Source organism: Lycium ferocissimum, chromosome 5, assembly GCF_029784015.1.
Source record: "Lycium ferocissimum isolate CSIRO_LF1 chromosome 5, AGI_CSIRO_Lferr_CH_V1, whole genome shotgun sequence".
In the NCBI taxonomy this organism is placed as follows: domain Eukaryota; kingdom Viridiplantae; phylum Streptophyta; class Magnoliopsida; order Solanales; family Solanaceae; genus Lycium; species Lycium ferocissimum.
Genome location: NC_081346.1, coordinates 15,230,370 through 15,241,026, shown reverse-complemented (window position 1 = coordinate 15,241,026; position 10,657 = coordinate 15,230,370). Strand labels below are relative to the sequence as shown.

Genomic DNA, 10,657 nt, shown 5'->3' with positions numbered 1-10,657 from the left:
TATGTTTTTTTTTTTATAAAGATGTTATACTTTCTTTTAACCTTATAGTATTAAATATTTACTGAAATAAAACTTAACACATAAAACCTATTATTAATAATTAAAAAAATTGTTGTTATAAAAAGTCCTCTGTTTATATTATAGTTCCTCTGTTTATATTATAGTACTCCCTCTGGATTAAAAAGAGTTTCCACTTAGCCTTTTTTTTTGGGTCAAAAAGAGTATTTACGTATTAAATCAAGAAAGAATTAACCTTATTTTTTGCAGTTTTGCCCTATTAAGTGATATGTGATCATATCCCAATACCTATTTAATTAGGGACAGTTTAGTCAAATTATCCTTTTTTGTCTAGGAGTTAGTACTTTCTTAAAGAGTGTGCAAATGGCTAAGCTAGCGTATGGCCATTGATTTCCAAATTTTATTTTTCCTGAAAAACTTGATTTGGTGAAGTTTTTCAAGTTTTGAAAATGTGTTTGGCCATTGTTTTCCAAAACATATTTCACTTTTTGTTTTGGAAAGCATGAAACATTACTTATACTCATAAGTTCTAAAAATTATCGAGAATACCCAACCATACAAAATATATTTAATTGCTAATCCCAAATTATGCACAACATGATATTTTAATAACAACTGTTAATAATGCACTTACTAACTATTGCAATTCAAATTACAATACAAAGATACATTTTTATCTTCACAATGGATTTCTACAGTTGGCAGAGCAATTTTCCCTAGGGTTTCTTCTTCTACTATTTGGGCACTGCTTAGCTCGTTCACTTTATAGAAGAGACTACTTTAATTGTGGAAACATGATAGATACGGCTTTAATGGGGGGACATGGTAGATAAAATTAGTAAGGTCATATATAGATGGGGCTTTTTTATAAAATACAAAAATTTGGGGTAGTTTTTAAAAGTTTTGAAAATGACAAAACATAGATTTTGGCCCAAAAACAAGTTTGAGCCGGAATTTGGGATTTGAAAATTTGTTTTCAAAATCTGTCAAAATTTTATGACCAAACAAAGATTTGAAAACAAATCTTCAAAATATGCTCTCAAAATCTATGGCCAAACGGCAGCTAAGTGTACCCTCTTTTTGATCTGGAGCGAGTAATACTTAAGAGCACGAATCAGTTTCAGTGAATATAGGTCTTTTTCCAGCTGGTTATGAAACAGATATACTGTAAACTCCAGAGTTCAAAAGGAGACATATTATATTTAATTTAATTTCCTTTTTCCAATTCGGACTGGCATTGATTGCCATTTGAAAACATGATTCTGTATCGAGGATATTGTTCCATTGACATTAAGAACTGATTTGATCTTTAAGGTGGCATCTGACTTATTTTTTGGACAAATGTTTAGAGGAAAAGCTTGTGCATAAAAAGAATGTATTTAAGTGAAGTTCCCTTTGGTGTCTATGAAGCTACTTAATTTAAAAGGAAATTCAAGAAAACTTAAACAGCATAACAAGAATGTATTTAACTGTAGTTCCCTTTGGATTTTATGAAGTTAAAAGGAAATTCAAGAAAACTTAACCAAACAAGCCATTGTTAATTTGCTAAAATCTCAGAAAAGAAAGTTTTTCACAAGCAAATAACGATCTTATTTCTATGCTCGATCCAGAATGCCTATTCTATTGATAATACTCCCCCTCTACGAGATACACTGGAATTGAAATTTCAGTAATATAAGGGAAAAAAATCCATTACCACCAAAGGTTACGGACTTTGTGATGCTGTAATAAGTATTCTTTCTTATTAATCAAAATTTCTGGTTCAAACTCCGAAAATAAAATTATCTTAATCTATGGCGTTTTACCTTTTACGGGACTTCCCCAACCAAATCTAAAATTAATCTAGCCTCGTAACAAGTACCAGATTTTGGGTTGGAACCCCAAACAGAAGGACAAAGTTTATTTTATTTGGGCTCAAACTCTTGATTCTTCTTAACCTAGTACTCCTTTGTTTTAAATTGTTCATCTGATTTTGACTTGACACGAAATTTAAGAAAGTAATGAAGATTTTGAATCTTGTATTCTTAATTAAAGATATGTAGAATGGTGCTCTTAGATATGTCACGTGAATAGTTGAAATTAAAGAATTACTAAAGACAAAAAGACATTCTTTTCGAAACGGAGCAAGAGAAAAATAAGAAAAACAAATTGAATAGATGGACTATTGATAATGTTTTAACTTCATCAACTTATAAAAATGAGTTTAAAAATAAGGAGAGTTAGCAACCTTAAAAAAGAAACATTTTTTTATGTGGAATGTCCTTCAAAAGCACTGGTCTAATTTTTGTCCCTCAAATTAGTGGTCTTTAAGTTTTGTCCTTCGCTAAAAATTATTTAACTTCAGATTCGAACCCCTGCTTAGTTAAAAATTAAAAAAGAAATCACAAGATATGCGAAGGACAAAAATTAAAAATCACCAATTTAAGGGATAAAAATTAAAGAACAGTGCGTTTAGAGGGAAATCGTGCAAATGACCCAAAAAGAAAAGCATAAAGGTAAGTGAAAGAAAAGCCTTGATATTATCTTGAGTCAAACAATTTACTCGAGTAGTATTTTTTTTTTTTTTAGGGAAACTAACTGAAATACTACCCAAACATAAAACAATTATCCGTCCCATGCCCCTTCTAAACTAATTATCCATTATACTCCCTCGCCCAAAATTATTTACTTGACGCGCCCCTCTCTCCGAAATCCCTTCCTCCGCGATATAATCGTGCTATATTATATACCATGATGGTATCATAAAGGATTAAGAGAATGATTGAAGCAGTCATATATGATACTGTCTCAATATATTTATATATCATGATGGTATCATAGAGGACTAAGAGAAGGACTGAAGCATCTTTCATTAGGGGTGGGCGTTCAGTTTTTTCGGTTCGGTTTTATCAAACTTCGGTTTGGCTATTTCGGGTTCAGTTTTTTGAAGGTGGACACCAAACACCGAACCAAACTAGTTCGGTTCGGTTCTTTCGGTTTCGATTTTTTAAAGTTCGGTTCGGTTCGGTTCGGTTTCGATTTTTTCAATTCGGTTTTTTTAATATAATATTAAAAGCGATTCCATTGACACTAATTCATATTCTCAAAAGCAATAAAACATAAAACTGATAAATTGAAATCAAAATCAAACAAACAGATACACAAGAAAAAACTATAATCATGACATAGGATTACTAGGTGTTATATACATACCGTAAGAATAATTAAGAAAACACATAAAGGATATACATTAATCCTAAAGAGACATCCTAGTTACCTTTCTTTGTTAAGGATATTTAATTTTTTCAATTGAAGTGGAAATTAGGGATACAAATGCAAAAGAGAACTTATTACAATTGGGTTTTTTTTGCTTTAAACTTAATGGGCTTGGACTATTTTAATTTTTTTGGGTAATGTACTAAATTTCGGTGCGCGTTCGGTTTTTCGGTTCGGTTTTATCAAACTTCGGTTCGGCTATTTCGGTTTCGATTTTTTGACGATGAACACCAAACACCGAACTAAACTAGTTCGGTTCGGTTCGGTTTGTTGAAGTTTCGGTTCGGTTCGGTTCGATTTTTCAATTTTCGGTATTTATGTCCAACCCTATCTTTAATGATACCATCTCAGTATATTTATATATCATATTGATATCATAACTGGTGGTAATCGGGAGGCATCTCGGGTAAATATTTTTAATTTTTTCTGAGGGTACAAAAGTAATGAGGGTATGAGCGGGTAATTTTTTTTTTTTTTTATTTGAAGGAGTTATCCATGATCTCCAAACCCCGCACCGCCTTCTCTTTTTTTTTTTGTTTATGATAGTGGGCTTCCTTGGACTATAACAGGACAAATTGAGATACGGACAGCCTAGTAAAGCCCACTTTCTGACATTAACCTCTTTTCCAGTACCCTAGTAGTATGTATACGTATATATTTTGTAACACGTTCACAGCATTTTCCATTTCCAAACATTTCCTAATGTCGACAGCACAATTCACAATCTTCACCATCTTTGCTCTTTTAGCTGTTTCCTCTTTAACGGCGACAGCCCAAACTCCGTTTGTGGTGGCCCACAAGAAGGCTTCTGTCCTAAAGCTCAAGTCCGGTCAAGAACGTGTCTTCGTTACAATTGACGTTTATAATCATGGATCTCTGTCAGTATATACTCCTTGCTCTTTATGTATTCTTAATATTCAAACTCAAACACTCATGTGGTGTTTTCTGCATTTATGTGTATGTGTGTTTGTCACTTCTCAGGCTTTCTATAAAGGCTTGCATTTTTTCTTTTTGTTTACACGAAAATGGATTAATTCTTGAAATAAACCTGTAAAATGAGATCGTGAATTTCACAGGGAAATTGGGTATCAATTCAATTTTATTTTTTTCCAATTCTGAATGCGTTACGTCATTGCTCAGCTAGCCTTCAGTGCAAAAAAGTACACCTCCGGCCCAATTTATGTCTGTTCTTTTCTTTTTAGTGATCCATAAAAGAATGACACATATCTATATTTGTCTATAATTTGATCCTAAAATTTTTATTTTAACCTTAATGAAATGATTTCTGGCCACAATAATTTCTTTGACTTGTACAAGATTCAAAAGTTTCCTTCCTTTTTTAACTTCGTGCTTAGTCAAACATCTTGTAGACGGAGGAAGTATATGTCAATTCGCCATCTTTTTCTTCCTGCGTTTTTTTTTTTTTTTTATTGTATGAGTTTGGTTTAATGAAATACGTATCTATCTAATTAAAATTATAAAGCTGTGTTATTATGTCCACGTCTATTTGTTCAATATAGGACAAGGTATGATGTAATATATTTTAATGAGAAATAGATTCTGTGGAAAATATGTTATCCTTAAACATAACGTTCCTACAGTGTTCTTAGTTTTTGGTGAGTGTAAAAGGAGATGGCATGTGATAAATGATAATCATAAGTAGGGTGACAAAACTAACCCAAACCCAAACCCATTTGACCCGTTCAACCCGCCCAAGCTTTAATGGGCATAAAGTGATTTTGAATGGATGATTTGATTTGAGGCTTAAATCGACCCATCACAAATCATTAAGCCTCAAACTTACCATCAAACGAGCCTCTCCCAAACTAACTCAACAATTGTCCTCCATTCATAAGAATAAAAACTGCAAATTATTGACTTCTTTTTTAATTATTATTTAAATTTATTTTTGTAATTATTTTTATTATTTAAGTGTTTATTTTTTTCTAAAAAAAATATTTTTATTTATTTTTTATTTCCTTATTTAAAATTTTTTACTAGTAACTTTTTATTTTTAAGTTTTTAAATTTTTTTTCTGTTGGGTCTATGCTTTTTCGTTTTTGTTTAACCTATTTTCAACCCACTCATATTCGACGTACATTTGTCACTCTTAGTTATGTAAGACAATCATAAAGGAATCAGACAAAATCAATATTCATTACGTCAATTAACATTTAATTTTCTTTTGATTTATTTTCGTAATAATTTCGAATATAATTTATGTATTGGGATAACTTATGAGGAAATATTTACAGTGAATATCTTTATTATTTTGTAAAAGAATACGTTTGGGTTTTTTTTATATCCAAAAAATATTTAAATTTGATTTTCAAAACACCGTTTATTTAGAAAAGCATGAGCGAGAGAATATCACAATCAAAGAACATCGATATTTTTAGTTTCTCAAAATGTTGAAAAGGTGGGTTAAGTTGGGCGGGTTGGGTTATGATCTTCATTTAGCTCATCTTGACCTGGCCCATCTTCACCCAAACAAGCTTTGGACTGGGTTGGACTTTGACCCATTTATAGGTTCAACCCATCTTGACCCGCCCAACTTTAGCCTAAATGGCCCATTTGCCACCCCTAGTAAGTGATGGAAGTCAATTATCTACTTTGCAAGAAAATATTTTTCGTTGGAGTAAGTATATCTAACAATTCAAGGAACCAAACAATGGATATTGGTTTGATCAAGGCATTTTCCGCATACCAGTCAAACATTTGGTTCTTTCCTTGGCTTATACAAATGGTTTTCACTGAATCCCAACTCCTGAAAGCATTTCATGGGTGTTTTTCAAAATTTTCTCCTAGAACCGAGAAATAATGAAGGAAATGACAAATTAGCAGATTAAACTTGCAGGGAAAGACCATGTTGTTGAATTGCAGGCAGTAAAAAGTTCTCTAGATCAGTACTTATGTTTATTTCTGTTATTGTATCTATGCCTTCCAAGTAATAAGTACTATATGTTCTACTAATAAGTAATAATTCATCAATCGCTGTGTAGAGATTGTTACGGACTCACGGTCTTAAGAAGCTCTGGTAAATTGCGCCCTTAATAGTTAAATTATGATTCGAGTAGCCACTTCTGCAATTTGTTTTCTTTAATCTTTCCTTCTAGTCGTGCTGAGAACTTGAGCTCTGATCCTTCTGGTGATTCATTACTTTCAAATATGGAAATATCATCATTTTATACTAAATTCTTTGATCTTTGTCGATATGCATTAGTTATTTGCCATAGTTTCATATTGTTCTCCTATTTCAATTGTAAACATGTATGCTAAGTTAATATGTGTATTTGTGGTTGTAGTCATGCACATCTACTACTGGGTCCTGTTCTTTTACCCTTTATTTGAAAGGATGATACATTCAATCTATCTGAAGAAACTTGATTTATCTTTTCTGAATTTTTGCAGTGCTATATATGATGTAAGTCTTACTGATGATAGCTGGTCTTCGGAAATATTTGATTTCGTGGCTGGAAACACGTCCAATTCATGGGAAAAGCTTGATGCGTAAGTGTAAACCTTTTGCATATTCAAAGTTGTATTCACATCCTGTTCCTCGAGGCTCTTAAAATGTTCTCTAGTTTGTTTGTTTCATTCACTACTATTCTTTTGTTGTATGTGGTTGACAGTGGCTCTCATGTTTCTCAATCTTTTGAGTTGGAATCCAAAGTGAAAACAACTTACTACAGTGCGCCTGCTGTCATAACGTTTCGTATTCCTACGAAATCAAAACTACAGGTTTGATTAATGGAAGTTCTGTTAAGAGACTTTTTGGTAGCTATCAACCTTTTATTTCTCAATTCTATTTTTTTAATGTGTTGACTATTTGCAGGAAGCATATTCTACCCCAATTCCTGCACTAGAAACCTTGGCAGAAAAAACTGTTGCCTACAAATTAGATTTGGTAACTTATTTCCTCCTAACACAAGCATGATATATGGTTTCCTTATAATTGTTACTTAGACATTTCTTGCTGTTCTGACTAAACATTGTTTCTGCTTTTACCAATGGGGCTGTTTTGCACTGGCTGCTCACTCTCAGGCAAAGGTAACTTGAGACCTCTTCTTTATTCTAACCATTTTTCCACTTTTCAAAGTCTCTCAGTTTTACTGCCACAAAATGGAAAAAGCAAGTGAAGGTCGTTATAAATACTTGTCGTCTTTTTGCAGAAGCTAGTTGCACAATATGGATCCCATGTTTCTGTAGTTCTCCTCGTCGTGTTGTTTGTGCGAATTATATCTGGTCCATCAGCGAAATCAAGTGCGATGAATGCAAAGAAAAGACACTGATCGTCCATCAGTTGTAGCAAAGTTCTTTACAAAGGCACAGCTCGATACAGAATTTGGTTCATCTCAGTGTGGAAACACACCTCCACTGAAAAGAGTACAAACCGTGTAACTGCATCTGTATGAACTGAAAAATGTATTGGATGACTCCACTTGGGCTATATGAATAAACATTATGACTAATAACTACTGGATCCTGCTTTCGATATTATCTCAAATGAGTTTAAGTTCTTTGTAGTGACTTTCTAAAGATATTTACACAATCGAAGTTACGTATAAGGTAACTACAGGTAAATCATTAAGGTAATTACAGGTAAATCATTAAGATAAACATTGTCATTACGATAAACATTGTTCGCTTGACAAAAGTGTTAGTCAACTTGTTACGTAATAGGTGCAACTTTATGATAGTGTAAAATTGTGTAAAAAATTTACACTATCTGTGGTTAAAAGAAATAACATGTTTTATGTGATTAACTTAATTATTAAAAAAAAGAACAGAAAACTTTTGAGGCGTGAATAAATTTATTGTCCTTAAAAAAATATTTCTCGTATATTCTTTAGGGGATACATGCAAGTTTCTTCACAATTTCTCAAAGCCAAAAATATTACTTCAAAATGTTTAGCCACTGCATAGATAACATGAATTTATAATTGAAGAAGAAGACTATTCGTAAAAGGTGTATTATTTCTGAACATACACTTAGCTAAAATTTGAAATTTAAATCAAATTTCAAATAGTCTTGTTTCCCGGAAAAGGTTCAAACTACTCCAACAATAACTACCTAATAAACGTTTTCGAATACAGGCAAATATTTTTTCAAAATTTGAACTAAAAGCGTCTAATAAAAATACTTTATCATATATTCCAATGTTTAATTAAAATAAGTCATAGTTTAAATGTCTAAATGAAATTTACAAAGGTATAATAGATGTATTAAGCCAAAAAAAAAAATGAAAAAGACTGGTGGTGGAACCAGCCATGCCAAATGGAGCCCACCGTAGTCTAATCTATGACCCAGCATACGTGGCAACCATCTAGAATTTATATATATTCCATGTTTCAGTCCTTCCTAGTTTCCAAAACCTTCCTCTCTTCTCTGCCCTCACTTTGTTCATCAACAACCTCTAAACAAAACAAAAAATTCCCTTCACTTACCCTAAAGTCCTCAATGTACCCCTTTGTCTTCACATTCCCATAAACCCTAACCGGAGTTTTAAATGTCGGAGGAACACGGCGGAGGAATGGCGGCACACGACAACGTCGGGTCAAAACGCCACCGTCGACCCAGCGTCAGGTTAGGCGACATTGGTGGTAACCATTTTTCTAACAAGGCTTCCAAGAATATAACTCTTGCCCTAGTTGATACTAACACTAATGAGAATAGCAGTTCTAGGAAAAAGATGAATAATTGGAGTAATGTTGTTGATGAGGATGATAACAGAGATGTAAATTTGGATGATGTTGCTATTGCTAGTTGGAAAATTAAGAGCTTGAAATCCAAGAAAGGTGGCACAGTAACCAAGAAAATAAGGTCTGGTTGGACTACCAAAGCTAATGATAAAATGGTCAGTGCTACTGATGTTCAAGATTTGGAGAATAATGAAAATTCAGGAGATAGTCCACTTCATTCCTATGACAATAATAACAAGATTAATCATAATTTGAACATGGGTATTGACATTGATAGTAGGACTTGGAAAATTAGGAGTTTGAAATCCAAGAAAGGCACAGTAACCAAGAAAATCAGGTCTGGTTGGGGTTCCTCCAAAGCTAATGATAGTGAAAAACATGACAAAATACTCAGCACTACTGATGTGGAAGATTCAGGACATAGCCCAGTTCATTCATATGACAATAACAAAATTAATGATAATGTGAACATGGGTGTTGACATTGTTGATAGAGGAATTGGTAATGTGAATAGTAGGAAGAGTGTAGGAACTAGGGTTTCTGAGGAGGGCCCCACTGATACTGAGAGGAATGGGGTTAAGGTATGGTTGAATCAGTTGGGACTTGGACAGTATTTATCACTGTTTGAGATTCATCAGGTTGATGATGAGGTTTTACCAATGCTAACATTGGAGGATCTTAAGGATATGGGAGTTAATGCAGTTGGATCGCGAAGGAAAATGTATTGCTCAATTCAGAACCTCAATAAAGGGTTCTCGTGAATTTCTATTAAAGAAAGAGTGGATATGGCCTAGTAAGGCTTTTGTTAGCTTAGTAAGTGCCTACTGATGAAATATTGCGAGACATTAGCATTACGTGCAGCTTAACCTCGTAATTTTGCAGATTTTGTGTTTCTTTGTAGTGTAGGTGCAATTCTGATATACTAGCTTGGTTTTGTAGTGTATAGTGCTCTAACTGTTGGTAGCATCTTTGAGACCTGTTAGTTTGGTAACTGTTAGTTTGGTCCTAAATAGATCAAAGCTTTGAGACCTGAAAAATAGATATGCATCATTCAAAAAAATGAATGGTAGTTACTCTTTCTGTTTTCCTATAAATTTGATGTCCAATCTTCACTTCACGGTCTTATTTAAGCGGATCTTATTTGGTTGCTAATGCGCTTTGCTGCTACTTTTGAGATGATCTTGGGTTGAGCCATTGGCATCCTTTCCTTTCGTAAGTACCTGCAGCGTTGTGAATTGGATCTTCAATTTATTGTAGCAAGAGGAGCTCTAGAGAACATTTTCTTTCTGATAAGGTAAAATAATTTTATTGATGATGGGAAGGAGCTGTAGAGAACATTCCCTTCAACCATTATCTAATGTCTGCTTAAATTTGTTTCAGTGGCAATTTTGTACATGGTGCTGCAGAATTTTGGTTATTGGCGTGTTTCATACATTGTCCTGTCTACATCACTTGTGTGAAAATAATATTATGAGAGTGATATTATGATGGTTTGTAGTTCCTGTGTTCTTATGCTTATGAATGTCCTTGTCAAGATCTTATATATCTGAACCTTGTGGTGCTGACTTTTATTTTTTAAGTTTTGGGTGTTGGCAATTGTGATGTGAACTCTAAGCTTAATGGTTAATGTCCCAAGATTTCTTGCTTAAATGAAACAGTTGCGGGACAAAGCTGCATTGAC

At 33.3% G+C, this 10,657-nt stretch overlaps 2 protein-coding genes across 2 annotated transcripts; both read left to right on the top strand.

The window, feature by feature from the left end:
* Nucleotides 1–3,880: 3,880 nt before the first annotated feature.
* Nucleotides 3,881–7,723, top strand: LOC132058243 (uncharacterized). Its single transcript, XM_059450796.1, has 5 exons — nucleotides 3,881–4,151; nucleotides 6,685–6,783; nucleotides 6,906–7,014; nucleotides 7,109–7,323; nucleotides 7,446–7,723. The coding sequence occupies exons 1-4, from the start codon at nucleotides 3,916–3,918 to the stop codon at nucleotides 7,208–7,210; spliced, it is 546 nt and encodes a 181-aa protein (XP_059306779.1). The 5' UTR covers nucleotides 3,881–3,915; the 3' UTR covers nucleotides 7,211–7,323; nucleotides 7,446–7,723.
* A 912-nt stretch (nucleotides 7,724–8,635) lies between these two features.
* On the top strand, nucleotides 8,636–9,942 carry LOC132058242 (uncharacterized). Its single transcript, XM_059450795.1, has one exon. It carries the CDS (start codon nucleotides 8,784–8,786, stop codon nucleotides 9,735–9,737), a length of 954 nt encoding a protein of 317 aa, XP_059306778.1. The 5' UTR covers nucleotides 8,636–8,783; the 3' UTR covers nucleotides 9,738–9,942.
* The last annotated feature ends 715 nt before the right edge of the window (nucleotides 9,943–10,657 follow it).